This window comes from Pinus tabuliformis, chromosome 8 (genome assembly GCF_031772625.1).
Source record: "Pinus tabuliformis cultivar Carrire ecotype Pingquan chromosome 8, CPIR1, whole genome shotgun sequence".
Classification (NCBI taxonomy): Eukaryota; Viridiplantae; Streptophyta; class Pinopsida; order Pinales; family Pinaceae; genus Pinus; species Pinus tabuliformis.
In genome coordinates, this window is record NC_142294.1 from 11,269,716 (window position 1) to 11,290,640 (window position 20,925).

At 36.0% G+C, this 20,925-nt stretch overlaps 1 protein-coding gene across 1 annotated transcript in view; it reads right to left on the reverse strand.

Moving 5' to 3' along the window:
• The window catches only part of LOC149233914 (ARM repeat superfamily protein), a 524,198-nt gene that overhangs the window by 314,453 nt on the left and 188,820 nt on the right, over positions 1-20,925 (reverse strand). Inside the window, exons 18-19 of the mRNA XM_089371682.1 lie at positions 1,715-2,131; positions 1,195-1,542 (exon numbers count right to left, since the gene is read on the reverse strand). Of these exons, the coding sequence (XP_089227808.1) occupies positions 1,195-1,542; positions 1,715-2,131 (765 nt within the window). The remainder of the gene's footprint in view (positions 1-1,194; positions 1,543-1,714; positions 2,132-20,925) is intronic.

A 20,925-nucleotide genomic window follows, 5' to 3' on the forward strand; every position in this document is an offset into this window, starting at 1 on the left:
AAAAAAAGAGTTTCATAAATAAGTTTCATAAAGTAAGTTCTATAAAGTAAGTTTAATAGTCATTTAATTTAAATATAATAACTAGTAATTAATAATTTAATATTATTATACATTACTTTTAATATAATTATATTAATAATTATTTTAAAAGTATTATATAGAAGTTTTATATTTAAAATTTAAAATAGAGTTATAACTTTTATATTTTATATAAATTTAATTAATATTTATAAACCATATATTAATTCTGATACTAGTCATCTAATAAATATTTTTATAAGTATTATATGCAAAAAATATATATTTAAAAATTAATATATGTTTTTATTTTATTTTTATAAATTTAATTTTTTAAAATTATAAAATATTTTACATTGTTTGTACTTGCCGTATCCAGATCCTGGCTTTTCAAAAAACCGGCGGATCCGTATCCGAATCCAGATCCATTTCCGTATCCAGATTCGAATCCTGGTAACTTAGCTTCCAGGCAGTCATCCATTCAAATTTCAGAGATACTTTATCTTTCCCTTGAATAGTACAAGGGTAGTACATTCGGCTTCAAAGAAGGACATCCAACACTTTCCTTTTCCAGTGAGAGGCACTTGGAGCTCTGAGACTCTTTTACTTGTACTCTTTTCCAGAGCAATCTATTTCCTTTCGTGTTGTGCCTTTAGAAATTAGATCTGATAGAGTAGTTTTGCGCTTTGCTTTTATAGGATTGGACTTCATATTCCCACTATGTATTGTTGCTTATGTACTGAGCAGTCCTGTTGACCTACTTTTGGTGATTTGTTGGACATAAACAAGCTCATCTTATGTTACCTTATCCTATTACAATGTAATAAGCAATTTCCAGGAATTGATTATCAGAAGCCAGCATCAAAAATTGAATTCTCACCAATAAATATGTATACATAGAGTAGCAGTATTGTTTCAAGCGAAATGAATGTATTGAGTTCTGATCCATGAAACAAAAGAACTGTGTTTCTGTCATAGATTAAACAGAAAAATATTTCCTTAAAATCATACAGAGTGAACTCATATTTTGATCACTGGCAACTGTTTTATTTTCTTTCTTTACATTGGGAGAGCATGTTTATCATTCTCAGAATACTCAATCATATATTAATCTGCATAAATAAGAAAGATCCAAATTCATTTTTCAAACTACTGAAACAGTTTAGTGGACAATACCTGAATTGCAGGAAGCAGTTCTTGGATTTTTGGATGCTGCCCACAGTAAGTTGTTAATGACAACAACCAAACAGAACCTGTACAGCGCTCTTCCTTTTTGTTACTATATAGAAGGTCATCAAATAACTTTTTTGTTATTTTCTCTCTAGCTTTTGCACGGCCATTTATAACCTCAGTTTCTACAGCCGTACTATCAGTAAATCGTTGTGGAGCAATTTCACCCGTGAGATAATTTGAAGATGTAGAAAGAGAAGTATAGCCTGACTTAAGTATCTCATCAACACTAATAGGCACCCCACCCCAAACAAACGCCAAAGCTTCTCCTGCAGAAAATAACACATCTTCAACCTGCAAAATTTCAAGTCATTTGAAGTAGCTGAACTGCTTCTTTCGATTAGCATAAAGACATATGCCAAGAATGAAATCTGTTAATGTATATATGCTAGAGAGAAAAATAAATAAATGAATCATTCTAGAACATCTCCACATGAATATTAGATCAATATTCAAACTGACATACCTTTGACCTGCTCAAACTGAAAAGTGCATCAAGGGCCATGTCCACAAGCCTCGGGGATGTATCTCCATGACAAATATGACCAAATGCAATCACAACCTTTTGGACAACCTTGATATCATTTGAACCAAGCAATTCTTTCATACGCTCAATTAAAGAGCTTACAAATCCATCATTTGAAAGCTGTCCAGACACTTCCTCCATGGAAGGTTTTACCTCATGTATTCCCTTTGTCAATGGCTCCATCTCTGCAGGTTCACAGGAATTATGGAATTGATAATCCTGCCCAAAATCAGTCAGACGACCCCGCAAACATACATGACCTAATGCCTCTGCAGCTGCTCCAGCCAATGATAAAGTTTGGGACTTGATTGTGTCCACCAAAACCATTACAGAAGTTTCTAATAATTCTCTGCCAACCTATTCCCATACAGAAATGACAACCAAGGTTAGACAGGAAAAACATATTAAGATCTGAAATCCAAAGAACAGACTAAACAGAGAGAAACTCATATAACATAAACAGGTAACATAAGAGCCTTGTAACAATGAGATGAATACATAGTACAAACATCATAATATTATAATATTATATGGGGATGCCAAATAACAATCTATGTTCACAATAGCATATGAAGTCCTCTGCTAAACCAAGCCCACTAATTTAATTTCATTTAGCATAATTTATTTTAAACAAGGATTCGATCCTCCAACATCTAATCCACAAGGCACTTAACAACTAGAATTCATTGGCAATGTCATAAAAATATAGCGGAAGCATTGTTGGTCAGATCCCCCTTGCCAATGTGAGGGACCACTTTATGCAATAGTAGATCATCCAGGAATTGGGCCTACATGAGAAAGGGTTGAGAAATTAGTATAAATAGGAGACCATTATATTCATTCACACATTTATATGATTATTTGACATTGTTACCTTATGGGTTTACTGAGAAATTTTCCTCTATTTCTTCGAAGTGCAACTCAACATCACTCACATACTTTGGAGCAATGCTCCTCATCTATATTTGGTGTATTCAGCATGTACTGTGCTGTTTTTGGTAAATTGGACCATTACATCTGTGCTTTCAAAATTTAAATGAAGGTGTATGCCTTGCACTAATAAGCCTATGTTGTTGAGCATGTTTCCCCATCAATAGCTCAACCAAGCTTAATTATTGTTAGTCACACTTACGAGTGTTAGTAAACAGAATTGGCATCACATTAATATTTTTAATGTGCTAAAGCAGAGCATAAAATCAGAATAAAAAGTATTAATTCAGCGATAAATGTAGACTGACTCAATCTAGAAGTGTGGCATGACCCACATTTAACTCTACAAACAGTGTCCTATAGTAGATTGCTAAGCCAATCTAAACAAGACCTACCTATTAGAACTTTTCTTGAGGTTATAGGTGATCAATGCAGTAATAATATAAAGCAAAAAACATAATGATGCCTCTGCTCAAGATGATAACTCTATTTGACAAAAAGGGGCCTCTTATAAACATTGAGGTCATTCATACACAACAATTGGAGAACCAACTTCAAAAACTGTCAATGAAGACATCTTAATGATAACTTCCTACAACATTAAGACGCATTGACAAAACCCATAAAATAATTATAATTTTTTAACACACTAGAAATTCAATAACTACGTGTGTTTCTATAACAATGCCAAAGCTATTACAGGAGATAATAGACAAAAGGATAATAGAACTTAGGAATGAAACATGGGTTGACATCTGCCCCCCAGGGTATTCTTAAGCATATCACTCAAGCAATATGTCAATTGTTGATCTTTCCAGGCATACTTTCTGAATTCTGATTCCTGCAGTGGCGTAGTGGTTGTTACTAATGTTAGTGTTGCTGTTGATTATATCAGTATGATGTTGCTAATTAAATTCCATGGAACTCTTTCTCAGCTTCTCCAATCTTCCACATATTCTTGGTACACTTCTTTTGCATATTTCTTTACCTTTTCATTCACCACTTCCACCTGCTCCTCCTCCCTGATAATATCTTCATTTTTCCATTGCTTTCTCTTGTATATGTTTGTTATCAATAAAATATATATATAAATAATACAAATAATGTAAATAGTAATAGTCATAAATAATGATTAATTAACTAGTAATTAGTATTGAAGAGGCATGTCTCTAAGGACATGACTGTTTGTGAAGCGATACTTGCTTAGGTATATAAGCAGGCCCTAACCCTCATTTGTAATAATATCATATCTCATATCTTCTATGCATTTTTATCTAAATATTACTATTCCTATAATCGATATTTGCATATACCAGATCTTATGAGTATTCTACTGCGTTTACGAACTTTGTTCGTAACATTGGTATCAGAGTTGTTCGATCATCTGGCCGTTCAACTGCTGCAGATGTAATGACTCTATACTACTACTACAATTTTTATTTTTATTTTTTTAAAGAAAACATAAAGAGATATAAAAGACAGTCTACCGCATCATGTCTATATAGTCGTATGGATTTTCTTCACAACTGTATAAGTCTGGGCCTTTGGCAAAGATCACCATTGTCTCCTTTAGTAAAGGAACTGATTCATATTATTTTCTAATAAAACTCATTGTATGTACTTGATTCCTTACATATAGATGTGCATGGCTTGTACCTGTATCTACATATATGTTAAAATATCCTAATATCATACAAAGATACATAAGTGAGTTTATTTTTGGTTGCAACACCTCCCTTATAAGGGTTTTGCAAAATGTTGCTCATAAGTCAATTACATACTTAATGAATGTTTCGGACTATATTTCCAGAATGCTTAACTTAAACCATTAAAATATGGGAGCTCTAATCTAACATAAGGTACTATATGAGCTTATATTATTAACATGTCAATGCTTCCCCGGCTTCAATGATTCCACAATTTATTACTTGCAACCACAAACATAGCTTATTAAAAAGGCATGTCTACTTTTTTTTATTCTGATGTGGGATTAATTGTTATACCTCTAGCCTCTGTATAAAAATGATGAAATGATGAACTTCTGGAGGGTTCCATTCGTGGCAGGAGGTCTTATTTACTAGCCATGTATATGCTTCTCTGTAACAGTTGTGCCGACAGTCCAAATTGATTTCCACCAAATCAAAGGTTTTAGTTGAGTTCGGGTTCCCGAGAGAGTTTAATGACCTTTGGCATTTGGCATTACCAGATTTCATTTCGCCTCTCAAGTCCTCTCAGTTGTTGCTTCTTGTGGTTAGGGTTTGACCTAAACCCTCAACAGCACTTGCCGCTCTTGTGGTAATTTGTTAACAGATGTATGTAATTCCTTTGTTTTCTAGCATATGGCTCCCATCTGTCATATGTTGACAGCATAACTTAACCCTTTGTCAAGTTGGTGTTAATTTTTCTTAGGGCTATATTGGTCTTTGCTTTGCTAATTGCATTTCTTCATTTACACATTGAATTCACCCCATAACATCATAACATTATTCAGATTTACATCTTTATTCAGCAACATATGCAACTATGTAGTATGTAGAAAGAACAATACCATCATCAATGTAGTGGAACATAAAGGAACAATAGAAGACATGCATTCCCACATAGAGACACCAGGAGGACCAGGGCAAAACACACTATGGGGCAAACCCTTGCAAATTCTTCTTCTTATTAGATCGTCATTGAATGATACAGTAAATGTGAGTACAATAATTCATATCTTCAATCATAAACCTATCCAACAATAATCAACTAAACAATATCCATGAAATGAACCCAATCATGTGTATACTCAAAACCCTTATTCAGAAGATTGTAATGAACTGTCGTTGTCTACAATCAACGAGCGAAAACTTCGGACAACTAAAGAACCAAGCCCTAGATGTCGGTCACATGAAGAACATGGTGTGCATGCGATTGAAAGGATTCAGTCACACGGATGAGCTTGGAACTGAGCGACTGTAGTCAAGATATCTTTGTGGCATGCTTGTGATTGAGGCCCAAAACCCTAAAAAAAAGATGCGAACTTTGGACCCTACAATTTCACCTTCGTGCGAACCCATTCCTCCGCTGACCTGCCTCAGACTTGTGCAAGCCAAAAACAAGAAAGAGAAAATGATCCAAGATGATTGTCCAATTGAGCTAGAGGTCACTTGCATTTATAGACTTTCAAGGGTGTCCAATTTGCTTTAGGGCTAACCTGATCAAATATGCACATGTGGACTTATAATTCCAAAATACACTTTCCCTTGACAAAATTCGATGATCTTTAGGTCGCTTTCGGTCCTCTCCAAAAGAGGAATTCAATGCAATCATCATTTCCATAAAATGGGCTAGCCAAAGTGGAATTTGGCCCTAGTTGCCAATTTTAACAATTGGAATGGTTTCGAATCCGATTACTTTGAGTTTACTCCAAGGTATCATGTTCTTTTAAAGAGTTCTTAGTCAATATTGTTATTTCAACTCTTACCTTTTTGTATTATATTTTGCACATGTTTTCACTTTGTATACCTAATGTTTGAATGTTTCCCGTTCCAGACTATTAACTGGTAACCCCTATGCGAATAGATTCGGGTACTACCACTATGTGGATTACTAAGCATTCTCGATAAGCACCGAAGCTTGTACATTTTTTTATTATTTCTTTTTACATGAAGTTCTTGTTTGGAAACTCAAGTGTATTTTCATCTTTTCGCTTTTCCCCAATACTAGGGAGTTATTCGAGGGTATTATTTCTATTTTCAATTTCCTCACCATATAGAGTTTTTCACAAAATGTTGGCATCATTAAAACTTTCTTTCTCAGTAATTGTTGTCAATATGAATTCTATGACAGTTTATGGCAAGGTGGATTTCGCCTTCAAAACCCATCAGGGTTATAGGAAGGATTCTTCTTCTCTGTCAAACCCTAAGGTTCACCATAAAAGTTTTGACATATAGACAGTGTAATTAAATATTATATTGGGATTTACAGAAATCATTATGACTCTCATGCATTCATTTCGAGAATTGCATTGTTCTCTCTTCTATATCTTAGGAATTTAATTTATCATTCTAGTCCAATTGCTTTTTAATTTGGTAAATTATAGTTACAGTTATATACTCTCTTAGACCATATAGGTTTATTACTTACTCTATTCTATTATTTAATGTATAAACTCTTCCATAAGCTATGTTTTTTTGTCGCCTTACCAAACAAAAATCTCGAGTGACCCATCAGTTATTCGAGGTAGTTCGTCTTTTACCTCCCATCTCTAAGCAAAGTTATTAACTCATCAATATATATATATATATATATATATATATATATATATATGTTGTTGGTGTTTACCATAGTATTCCTCAACTTGTATTTACTCTATTTCGTCCCCCTCACGGCTTCAGAAGTTTTAGCTCGAGTTCTTCCACAAGTTAACATATCCATCTTTTGGTTTTACCAAACGCAAGGCAGGTTTATTTTATTGAGGAAGATTACATCCATTACTCTGTCTATTTTCCTCTAAAGTTGGTTTGTCATAAATTATGGGAAATTTACCATCTCCTGGAGGATCTTTTATTTAATGGAAGGCCTATGAGCCTAAACAACTGTTATTTTTCTTAAATGTGTATTAAGACCATCTCTGTCAGGTTTTTTAAGTGATTGAACTTGTATATAGTCACATATTTGTTTAATACAGACTTAAATTATGTCACACTTTCAATTTAAAAGTTTTTTTCCAAAGAAATATAACTACTAGTGTACTTGTATTTACATATTCTCTGTTGTTGATAAGTTATGTCACTTGTATAGATACTCATCTAAGATGTTTCTGGAAAATTCCTCTGTGTATGTAACCATTCGATACTAGAACTCTTTCCTGTATGTGGTATTTGATTATGCTTTTATATTAACATTTTTCGATTTTATAAACAGTTTCCTCTAATTAATATCGCTCCTGCCTTTTTTGGTACATCCATAACTACTAATATTATATAACTACAGGGATTTCCCTTCTTAACTCTGTATGAAAAATAACTATAAACTCTCTTTCACAGTATTGCTCTTCCTATTCACATGCAAAACTGTAAGCTCTTAACAAAAGTGTAATGAACTATATAAACTATATTCTCGTTTTGTCGTCGCACAAAGTGTCTAGGCACCGCGACAACACTTAGAGTAAGGAGTGTCACTCTAATCCTTACTCACTCCATTTAGACTCTCTCCTAGACAAGTCAAGGGGGGTAGTCCCTAAGGTGAAAGAATGAGAATAGCCTGTAAAACACAAGCTCTAGGAGACTTAAAGATGGACAACATGATGAATTTAGAACAAATCTTAGTCAACTGAGATGGATAGATTAAAATAAGACACAACCACAAGATAAAAATAATCATAGACCAGTGCCTTTATATTCAATTAACCATAGACAAAACAGAAACAAGTTATCCCGAGCAGTTTATAAATGTGGCAAAATTGACGGTCATGATGATTAAATGTGAATGCTCAAAAATTTATCACGCAATCAATTAAATCCTGTGAAAAATTATGAAATTTAAATGCTAAGCAATGATTCCAGATTTAAAATGATTTTCATTAATAACCAAATCTCGAATAATTTATCATTCTCCAATAGTCAATGGTTTTAAAACATTAATCACACCTGACAATAGAGAAATCACTACCACGAAAAGCCGCCAAGGAACTTTAGGTTAACAATTTAATTATTCCTTAAGCAATTAATTTAATGCGGTAAAATGAAGAAATTAAATTTTTTAATGTGACCAAATATAAAACAAATCAAAAAGGGTTAATAGATTGAAATTTTAATGGGCCATAGGCCACATTAAAAAAATTTAATGTGAAAGCGCAAATCCTCTTTGGATTTAATTCTTTTAGGAATTTTAAAATCACATAAATGAAATTTTTTAATATTTAGATTTTTTTATGTTTTTTAAATTTTTTAAAGCAAAATCAAAAATAAAAATAAAAAACCAAAAAAAAGGAAAGGGAATCAAAATCAAAATCAAAAAATCATAAGAAAAAATAAAAAAATCAAAAATGTGAAATCAAAACAAGACAAAAAATCAAAATCAAAAATCAAATTTTAAATCAAAACGAATCTAAAAAACAAAGTAAAATAAATCTAACTCAAATCCTAATAAGTTAAACAAACTAAAAAAAATCAAATGAAACAAAAAAGGAACTAACTAAACTTAAAAAAATAAAACCTAAACTTAACCTAACGCATAAACAAAACAAATGAAATAAAAATGGAAATATGAACAAAAAGAATCAAACCAAAAGGAAAAATAAAATAAATCTAATGCAATCTAAACCTAACCTAACGCATATGAATGAAATAATAAAAAGAAAAGAAATTGAAATGCTTGGGTTTGTTGTGCAGGTAGAGCTCGACGGTGGCGGAATGGAGAGAAGCTGCAGGTCGACAAAATGAAACGAGTGCAACTTTGGATGGAGGGAAAGGCTGCAGGAGAAAGGGTGTCATGTAGGAGGAGGATGCGGGTAAAGGAGAATACGATAGTGAGGGCTCGGAATGGACATGGGGGTCGTTTGTTGCATGTCAGGGCTTGGACGACGGTGAAGGATGGAGCTCGAGTAGGAGAGATGGTGGAGAGAGATGCAGGTTTGGCAATCAACGAAAGGAGAGGACAGCAAGAGATGAAACTCGGGCAATAGATAGAGGATATGCAGCAGTGAATGGAGAGGTGATTGCGTGCAGGAATAGGGAGTACAGCAAGGAGAAGGGAGGAGAGATAAAATAAACGCAGAGATTAGGAGAAACCCCAAAAGACAGGCAGTAAAAAAAACATTCGAAAATTTCAGGAGGAGAAAAACAAAGAAGAAATTGGAAGATCAATACGACAGCAGACAGAAACATGGCAACTAAAAACCTAAGAAAATTTCTCAAAATTTTCTGATTAAAATGATATATTCTTCTACTTAAACTTTCCTTTCACAAAACTTATGAATTCCTCAAAAAAATTGAAACCCTTCAGACTATAAAATCTTTTGAAGAATATCCCTGCAAAAATCGTATTGAGGCCAAATCTCACCCTCCAGGACCTAGATCTAACTTCAAATCAAACTTCTCTTTCAGATCTGCAACCTGTACCTGCAAAAAACTGAAAATAAAAATACCCAAAACCCAAATATACAAATATAAATAAAACCCCAGAAACCCAAGAAAAATTACAAATTTATGTACAAAATGGTAGATCTATCAGATCTGAGGAGTATGAGTCCAACTTCGCTCCTAAATCTAATAATATAAGGCTCTCAACAGCCAAATCTATCAATTAAGCCGCACAAAAAATTAAATTTTTAAAGGAGGTGCTAACTCGAAACCCTTCATGCATCACCAACAAAAAAGAAAAAAATTTACGATAAGCCCAGAGCTAATTTAGTCAGGCTCTTCCGAGAACACAGATCAGGAGTTGGTTGGTCCAACTAAAAACTTCCCATAACGCCCGAGGATCTAAAATCAAGATTTCCCTGAAAACTCGATTCAGCCATTAAAAATAGGGCGAGAAAATAATAATAAAACTCAGACAAATAGAGATATCTGCTATTACGTTCAAAATTTAGATTATTATTCAAACTCCAGAGACTAAGCAAGATACCTGTACTCAAATCACTCTTTAGAAGCTATCATCAATGGCTTTAGAAAAAATTATGCATGAAAACAACACATCTTATAGTATTATCATAAATAGTAACACCGGCAGAATTTAGCCCCAAAGTCTTTCTTTATTATCCAAAAAAAGATTACGCAAGAGCTTCTTGCTAAGCACACGACTCAAAGGTCGGATGTATCAACTGACAAATGACCTCCTACTTAAAGATAAATCCTCCAATAGCTAATTCGAGTGATCCTCGTCAAAGCAATCTCAACCGTTGATGAAGATGAAAATTTCTTTTAATTTCATCCGTCGAAATATTTAAATATTTGGGGAAATTCGAAAATTTTAATTAAATGCATTTTAATTAACTCAAAAATAAAAATTTTGAGTTAATTTCGCCAAAAATTTGATTTTGACTTAACCCCAGGGATCAAAGGTTTAAAATTTAGCAAAATAAATAATTTACCTTAGTCCCAAGAGCTTTTAAAATTTAATTTTTAAGGACCGACGAATTTTGTCTTTGGAGAATTTAAATTTACCTAGGACCTAGAATTAATTAAATTTTTGGCTTAGGATTTTAATTAATTTTTGGCCAAAAATTAATTAATTAACCTATGAAGAGATAAATTATTTTTCCAACCTTCAAGACACTTTACATCATGATTTTCATATTTTTTACATCATAAGGGGCAAAACCCATTTGTAATTGATCCCCATAGACTACCCATTTCTGCGACCTAGAGCAAGCAATTTGTAATAAAATAACCTGACCAAATAGTTAGGATTATTCCCAAATTACTTTTACATAGACTCGGTCTAGAACACTAGGACTCACCTAAGATCTTAGCGACAAAATCCATTCCAGCTTTGGGGTAAGACTGAAGGAAAACTCTACCGACCATCCGAGAATGGATCGGTGAGACAAAAAACCTCCCAGAATGGAGATCGTCACTAGAAAGGTAGGTTTACCTAGGTCGTTACATACATGACACAGATTTGCTGAGATTATTTACATTACACACATGCAGAAAGGGTTTAAATAACATCTTGAAAGTCAAGCTGATGATAATAGCTGGACAGAATGGAAACATCGATCAAGTGCTATCCCTTTTGCGAAAAAGGGGGTGTACTACTATGGGTCGTTGACACGTAGTGGTCAACCTCTAGCTCTACTTGGGGACACGTTGTTGCACTGGAGTAATGTGAGAATCTAGAATCTGCATCCACGCAACAGACAATATAACATAAGTAGTGTCCATCCAAAATTCATCATATAACGTTAAGAACAGGAAAGATATAAGCTCTTCATTTATTAACTATCCTAATAACATGAAAAACATCTACCTACAAAAATAAAATACTGAAATAAAAGGGTGTAGCGTTAGGAATACAATACAAAGGATGCCCCATGGCATTAGATGTGTTCAATATAGTGCATGTTGAGCATTTGCCTGCTTTCAGGCAAATTTGTTGGTTGTTTCTCAAATGTGCCATGTCCAATCCTGCATACGGTAGGACTTTTTCCTATCCGAAAATCAAGTTGCTCGCGGCCATCTGATGCATCAAATCGCTTTCTCATTCTCTTTCTCTTGCGCTTTTTCTTTGTGGTAGGTTGTATCACTGATGATGTGGAACATTCTGCTTGAAAACTCTCAAATGAAGTATGTAAGATATGTGTGACATGTATTTCTTTATTCTGCATATGCTCTGTCAAGAATGATGGATCAGTCTCACAAGTGCCATGAGTTATAACTTGAACTTTTTTAATTTCTTCTTTGATCATGTCATTCTTAGTTAAATCTTCGTTAATGGAGTTATCCCTTTTCTCAATGTTTACAACAACAAGACGGGACCTGTGATTTCCTCTCTTCCAACCTCTTATGTAATGAACTCATTTCTCTGGCATGCCTTACTATTAACTTCACTTAATTGAGTTCAGTTTTCATGAATCTTTCTTGCAAAGTGACATGATTAGCTTGCATAGTCTTTATTAGATTATGAATAATGGAAATTTGATTAGAATGATTAACTTCCATTATTTTTTATCTTTTTTCAATGATATCTATTCCCTATGTATTTATGACACACGGTACCTGCCTTTTCTCTATGGCCAACAATCTATTCTGAGGAGATATCTGATCAGCTTCCATGTCCTTTATAATTTTATCATTCTTTGCTTTCATGCCCATGAAGTAGTTTTGCATATAGTTTATCTCTTTCTTATGATTCGCTTGCATGGTAGCTAACTGATTATTATAATCGAATCTCATGATGGTCATTTCTTCATCCATAGTTGACAATCTGTTCTGAACCGAACTTATTTTTTCTTGATAACTTGCTTCCATGGCAGTCACATGATTTGAATGATTGAATTCCATGATCATCATATTTTCCTCTAGGGCTAATAACTTGCTTTCCATAGAATTAATTTCCTTGGCATGATCAGATGTTAATCTTGCTTGATTAAGTTCCATATCTTAAATAAGTTGAGCTTGATTAACTTCTGCATTCTTGCTTACTTGAGCCTGATTTAACTGTATGTCTTTAACCATTTGAATTAACTCCTTGAAATCATTTTCAACTTCTATAGTTTCCTTTACTTCAGCTTTCGCTTTGACTTTGTCTTTATCTCCATATCTATCTTCAAAGGCATCAATGATTGATTGCAGAGAATCAAAAGTGTTATTAGGGAAATTAACAAACAATCTAAATCATATCCATATAAGGTAAGGATGAAAATCTTCATCTTCACATCTTCATATTTAGAATATGGAAGACACTTGCTTATACAGAGGCTGACACTTTGAAGGTGAGTTTCGGTAGTGAAAGCATTGTTACCTTGAAAAGGAGGAAATTCATCGATGGCGTCACCAAAAAAAGAAGGATAACCATGCAGAGCTCCCTGAATATTAATAAAATCACAAGGAGCAAACAAATCATAATCCATTATGACTTGCCTAACGAGAAAAAGATGGGCCAAATGGATACCAGAGGGAGAGATCCCTGCTCAAGAAAATCAAAACATCTACAATAAGCAAGCTTCTAGCAGAAATTATTGTAAGAAATGGAAGAAGTGGAGTCGCCACTTGAGCATGAATCTCTCACAAAGTTTCCAAAGGTGAAAACGAAAAGTTATTGGATGGAGGCAGATGGATATTCAAGGAGGGCTTCTTGTCTGAAATTAAATGAATGAATAAGTGGAGTCGCCACCCAAACAAAAAACCAACTAGAATGTCCAAGTGCAGAAAGTGAAGATGAGAGGATTAGATGAGAGATGATGAGAGTTAGGATGGTGAGAAATGAAGAGACGAAATGACGCCAAAAAAATGATATGAAATGTCGTAAAGCCAAGGTCCAGTAAATTGGTCCTTGGTGGCAATGCCAAGAAGTGTTGGCTTTGTCGGCTCGAATGAGAGATGAGAAATGGGAAAAATGTTGATGAAATGTCATGAGGACCAAGGACAGAAAAACTCTATCCCCGACAACGACGCCAAAAAAATGTTGTACCGCTTGACGAGCTGATGAATGGTGGAAAAGGTTAGATGATTAGAAAAATGTCGCGAGGACCAAGAAAAACTTTGTCCCCGGCAATGGCTGTAGGAATTTACAAGGTAAGTTCCTCAGATAGAATGCCAAAGTACACAGCTCACAAACAGATCACAGATCAATACACCAGTATTCTTGACATGGTTAAAACCCTCAAAGAGGGAAACAGTCCACGGCCTGAGCCAACGCGGCCACTTCAAGCAATTTATGAATAAAAGAAAGAAAATTTACATAAGCTTCTCTCATGAACGGTCACCCTACAAATGACCCTCCATGCTCTTTAAATAGAGATCATGGACCAATCGGGTGTTAATCCACAGATCAAGTGTCGGCAATACCGAGAAGAGAATGAATCGTCGAATCACTTCATGTCTAGAACATATCGTGACCGTCGGATTGTAAGTTACAAATGTACATAGTAAAGAAACACACTTTACCTAACTCTACACTAGACCAAGTTATACTTAACTATTTCCGTTGTGTCGCAATATCCTAACATCCCCCCTTAAGAACAACTTGGGATAGGATTGAAGGATGTACAAATATGACACAATAGGAGAAGGAAGGAGGCATTAGAACCTATCCCCCCTTAGTGACAACTTCCTCAACTCCAACCATAAATTGAAGTTTAGTAAACTTACCTCTGTGAGAGCCTTTGTAAATATGTTTGCAACTTGATCATCAGTTGAACAATATTGCACTTCAAGAACATGGTCATGAATGAGCTTTCTGATGAAGTGCATGTGTAGTTCAATGTGTTTGCTACGCTTATATTGGACTGATCTTTGATATTGGACTGGATCTTTGCATAGTTGAATGGCACTTTGATTATCACACCAAAGTGTAGTCGGATTTTGTTGCTAAAACCAAACTATGACAGGATCTGACGAAGCCACAGAGCTTCCTTACTAGCTTCTACGGCACCACGATACTCTGCTTCTGCTGAAGAAAGAGAAATGGCACTTTGTTTCTTGCAAACCCATGTAATAGGTCCAGAACCAAGAGTGAAGACATAACCTGCAATAGACTTCTGATCATCAGGGTCACCAGCCCAATCGAAATCAGTGAAACCAACCAATAGAGAAGATGCTTCTGCACTGTAATGAATCCCAAACTGAATTGTACCTCAAACATAATGAAGTATTCTTTTAGCTGCTTTCCAATGACTTTCGTGTGAGTTTTGCATAAACCGAGCAATAAGGCCAATAGAAAAGGAAAGGTCGGGATGGGCATGGGTCAAATACAAAAGTTTTCCTACAAGCTGACAGTATAAGGTAGCATCAACTTCAAGGGCAGTACAAGTGACTGAAACTTTGGCTCCAGACTGAAAGGGAGAAGGGGCTGGCTTACAGTCTTCCATGTGAAAGTGGCATAGAAGATCACAGAAATACTTGGACTGGGAAAGGGAAATACCTTCTTTGGATTGCAGGACTTGAAGACCAAGAAAATAACGCAAGTGTCCTAAGTCTATCATTTCAAACTGCTTTTTAAGGCTAGCCTTCACATGGTTTATAAGGTTGGGATCACTACCAGTAACGATAAGATCATCAACATAAAGAACAAGCATGATAAGAGACTTACCCACTTTCTTGGTGTAGACAGTATTGTCAGAATGACACCTAGAAAAGCCAGTATCTAAAAGAAAGCTATCCATTTTGGCATACCAAGCCCTAGGGGCTTGCTTGAAACCATAAAGGGATTTCTTAGGCCGACATACAAGGCTGGAGTCTGTTTGTATAAAGCCAGGAGGTTGTTCCATATAGATTTCTTCATGCAAGTCCCCATGCAAAAAGGGAGATTTAACATCCATCTGATGGACTTCCCATTTGAAAGAGGCAGCAAGGGAAAGAATAAGGCAGATAAAGTTCATTTTGGCAACAGGGGAGAAGGTTTCAGTATAGTCAAAGCCTTCACCTTGTGAAAACCCCTTAGCAACAAGACGAGCTTTATGTTTATCAACTTTTCCATCTGGTCCATACTTGGTTTTGTAAACCCATTTGCATCTAACAAGTTGTCGTCCCTTTGGAAGAGGAACAAGATCCCATGTATCATTTGCCAATAATGAACGATATTCTTCATTCATAACTGCATCCCAATCTGGATGGCCTGAAGCTTCTGCAAAGGTGTTAGGATCATAATTCGTTGAAGCTTGAGTCAGTAAAGAAGAGGCTATATCGAACTGAGAACGTGTACGTCATTGATCTGTAGGATCACCTGCAAGAGCACCTGCTGCATCTCGAGTAGCACGGACCCATTTTGGAAGCTGAGGAGCTTAAGGAGGATCCTGAGAAGGTGGGGGAGGATTGTCATCCTCGTTGTCATCATCTGAAGAAGAAATATTTTCAGAAGTAGAAAGGATAGAGAGAGGTGGCACATCCGCCGAACTAGGCTCATAGGCCAATATATTTTCAGCAAACTTTACATCTCTTCTAATGATAACATTTTTGGACTTAAGTGGAATAAGTCTATATCCTTTTACATCTTCAAAATATCCAACAAAAATACATTTTTCACTCTTAGGTTCTAAGGCTTTATGTTTCTCATCGGGAATATAGGCTTGTGCTTCACTTCCAAAAACACGAAAGTGACATAGATTTGGTTTAATTGAGCTCCATGCTTCTTCTGGAGTGATATTCTTTAAAACCTTAGTAGGAGTGTGATTTACTATGTAATTTGCATAGTTAATTGCTTCTGCCCAAAAATTAAGACTAAGTCCTTTGAATTGAAGCATACAATTAGCCATTTCCTTTAAGGTGCGATTCTTCCTTTCAGCTACACCATTTTGTTGTGGAGTATATGGAATAGTATGTTGTATTTGAATTCCATGCTCAGTGCAAAAGTTGATGAATTGGTTGTTAACATATTCTCCGCCATTATCAGATCTTAGCTTAAGAATTTGATGTCCAGATTATTTCTCAAAAAAGGCCTTAAAGGCCAAGAACATGTTAAATACTTCACTCTTGAGTTTTAAGAAGTATACCCAGTTGCGTCCGGACAAATCATCAATGAAAATTAAGAAATACTTGTAGCCAGAGAATGAAACAACTGGAAGTGGACCACATAAATCACTATGCACAAGCTGTAAAGGGGTTGAGGCATGCTAAGAGGCACATTTTTCAAAACTATCACGATAATGTTTTCCGAGTACACATCCGGAACAAACACCATCTCTGCAAGATACCATAGGAAGACTTGCCACCATATTTTTTTACATAGATTTTGAATGGAGCGATAGTTTATGATGCAGAAGCATGTGACTTGGAGGGAAAAATCTTCAAACCTAAGTCACAGGACACGTCCCCTAGGGTCCCGTGTCTCGTATTTTGCGTATTGGACACGAAAACGGCCCAAATACGTGTCCAATACGATTTTTGACGTTTTCTAAAAATAGAATACGTATTCTACGTTTTCCCTTCGTGTCATGAATTTCGAATACGCGTATTTGGTACATCGAATACCGTTGCACTAACGTATTTCGATTTTTGAATACGTATTGGAAAAAAATGCGGTTTATAACGTCAGCGTCGGTCTATTCTGGGGTTTTTTTCGGTTGTTTGGAGCCCACCGGCAGGGTTTTTATACTTACATTATTCTGTAACAATAACAAGCAGTTACGCAGTACTTCTGGAGTTTTGATTTCTAGTGTCTGCTCAAGGCTCCGATAAAGGGTTTCCTGACTTTCCTCTTACCATACGAAGACTGATTTTTGTATTTTACAAACAAGTATAGGCTATAGCCTATAGCTAAACAAGGATGGTAACTTTAGATTCAACGTCGTTGTTTATACAGTTTCCCCACTTCACCGTTACAATCCCATATGAGATTCAGATATCTGTGGCTACAAGAGACAAATCTCCATTCGTTGGATTCTGAAGGACAGCAAGGCTATCTTAAAGGCCAGTGAAGAAGTAATTCACCTTTGTGGATTGTTTGAGCATGAAAAAGAGGCCCTCGGTTCACTAGGGTGAGGGCTAGTTGAGTAATCAAAGTCTTTATTCCATACAAGACTTCATTGAAACCCTAAAGAGAATGCAGATTAATAACTGGACAAATCTGGCTCGTTTTTGGCAAGGCAGTATTTACTTAAGTAAATTGGCTCCCAAATCTGTGATTGGCATTTTTTTGTTCATTAATTGGAGCTATCTCCGCGGTCTCATTTAGCAACTTTGTAGTGGATCTAACCAAGTACTTCAAGAGTGACTCACGCCTATTTTGAAGGAGATGATGACCGTCACTTTTGCCAGACAGTGACATGCTTCTGCACATATAAATATATTTTTAAAAGCAATCTAAACACAGTGACAGTGTGACACACTGATATTAATATAATTTTATAAACTGTCAAGACTCAATACTAAATAGTAAATACTAAATACTTAAATCCATTGTGAAGAGAGACATCAACAGAAGTGCCTAGCTAGAGCCATGTGGGGAGAAGAGAGGGCACACAGCCAGGGGTGCCTAACACTGGCAAATATTTATGAAGGGATGGCCTGTAGTCCAGAATAGTGTAACACCATTGCACCTGTTAATTTGATTAGATAAGCTGCAACCTGCAATTTAATATGGATAAAAAACTATATTTCGGTATATATATATATATATATATATTTTTATTAAATATATATAAAACGTGTCCCCCGTGTCCTGTTTCCAGGTCGCTGCGTTTCGTATTGAATACCACGTATTTACGTGTCCTCCGTGTCTCGTGTCCTCGTGTCATGTGACTTAGCTTCAAACTTATTCCAAAAAAATCCAAAAAGATCTACAGGCAAAGGAGTGGGGTCCTTTAGCCATCAATTTCCATGCTTTTCTAGTTTAGGATAGGGATAAAATTAAGAATAAGATCATGATGGAAATAATTGTTGGATGGATAAGCTGTAGTGGAGGTTCTCGAGGGGATATCTCGTAGAACTATTAAATCATAATAAATAAGTTTCTGTTTTAGAAACTGGTTGCTAAAATGAACCAGTAGATATGTATTGGCATGCTTTTGTAAAGGGATAAGGACTAAGTAAGCTTTATCTATTATTTTATAAAAAAAAGAAGGAGACTTCTCTAGGGGGGTTGGCCCGGAGACATTGTGATCTTGAAAAATATCTCTCTCTGTGCATTGGAATTTATGGTTCTTTGTTAACTGGTAATTGTATGCGCGTATCAGTTTTAGTCGCCTCTTCTAAGTCTGAATATCAATTAATTAGCCTTATTTTCCAATTAATACTCCCGCTGAAGCCTTTAGACTGTGTTTCCTTCATAATATCGGCGAGCCCTGGCTTCTTTATTTGCTTTACAGAGTTCCGCGGGCAAAACTCTGTTTTACACAAAGAAGAAAATACTTAGCCGAAGCAGAGTTCTAGACTTGAAATTTTATTGTACAGGGATTATACCCTCGTCAGGTCGAAACCTTTATCGCATCGCTGAGTTGGAGTGGGAAAGAAAAACCTTTGGAGCGCCGAAATCCGATAGCGCGACACTACCAGAGCCAAAATATTATAGGGAGGCTTTGATAGCATATCGGGTCCGCGATTGTTATCGCATCGCAAGATCGGAGCGGGAGGAGAAAGCCTTTAGAATATTGGAGTTGCCGATTGCGATCTCCGATAATACCATGTGTTATCGCATCGGAGGAAGGAGCGTTGGAAGGTCGATGGTTAACCGCCGATAGTGTTAAATTGCGTATAACGCATCTCGTTGAAATCTTGCCAATAGTGTAATTCTTTAGAATTAACACTATAGTGGTTTTAAAGCGCCAATAGTGTATTTCCATTCCTTTGGAACGAAAGCCCTCCGACTATGTATATCGCGTTTTAACCGCACTTTCCTCATTTTAAAGCAACGCTAGTATATTATTATAATTCCTATGGAATTATAGTCCGAAGGAGGAAAACAGGCCATGATACGATTTGTGCCCGATGACAAGGATAGGGGTGATCAGAGGAAAAATTCATGAAGCAATCAATCTAACAATAGATGACTGATACACCAATGAAACAGAAGGGCAAATTCAGCCAGAGTTAGAAGAAATTATATTAGGTCTCAGCCACTGGTCCATATCGCCTGCACCCAGGCCACCATTAGTGGTATCAGAGCAACCTGTTGACATTGAATTGAATCTCAGAAGCAGGAGAAGGAAAGTTAATATGGCTTTCAGATTTGGAAGAGGACGAGGATGTGGTGGAAGAGGACGGCCTATTGCAAATGCTGAAGTAATGGACGTTGTACAACAGATGCAAGCTAGATTGGATGCATTAACAACAGATAGAAATATAGATGATGGAGATGTTAGTGAGCCTGAGGTTGAAGCTACAGAGGAAGAAGCTGTAGCAGTTACTCCTAAGATGAGATTCTTCCAGTGAGTGTTGAGATCCATAGCTAGGCCAAAGACCAAGGTTTCAATATATGAAGGAGGACTGAATCCAGAAGAATTGATAGACTGGATTAATGGCATGGAGAAATTCTTCGACTATGAAGAAACAGAAGATGAGAAGAAAGTAAATTTTGGTGTCACCAAGCGAAAAGGCCATGCAGCGCTTTGGTGGGATGGTGTGCAAGCATAAAGAAAGAGATTTGGCAAGCAACCTATCAAGAATTGGAGCAGGATGGTAGCAAAGCTGAGAGGTAAGTTTTTACCAAGTAACTATCAGCAAACCTTGTTCAAACAGATGCAAAATCTTAGACAGAGATCTATGACAATGAAAGAATACACAGAGGAATTCTATAAGGTAATCATAAGAGCTGGAGAAACTCAGGATACAGATGACAAGGTGGCTAGATATGTGAATGGTCTTAGGATGGACATTCAAGATGAGACAAGTATACTGTCTCCTAAAACAGTAGAGGAAGCTTATCAGATGGCACTGAGAGCTGAAGAAAAACTCATGAGGAAGCAGTCTACCAGAGGGAGAGGAACTTTCCGAGGAAGGGGAAATCAAGGTGGTAGAGGAAGATCTACAGCACCCAAAGATGGAGCTAGCAGCAGCTCAACCCAGCATGCACCCACAGGAGGTGATGCAAGACGCAGAGCGAGTTTTTCTAGAAGAAGAGGAGGCAGAGGAAGAGAA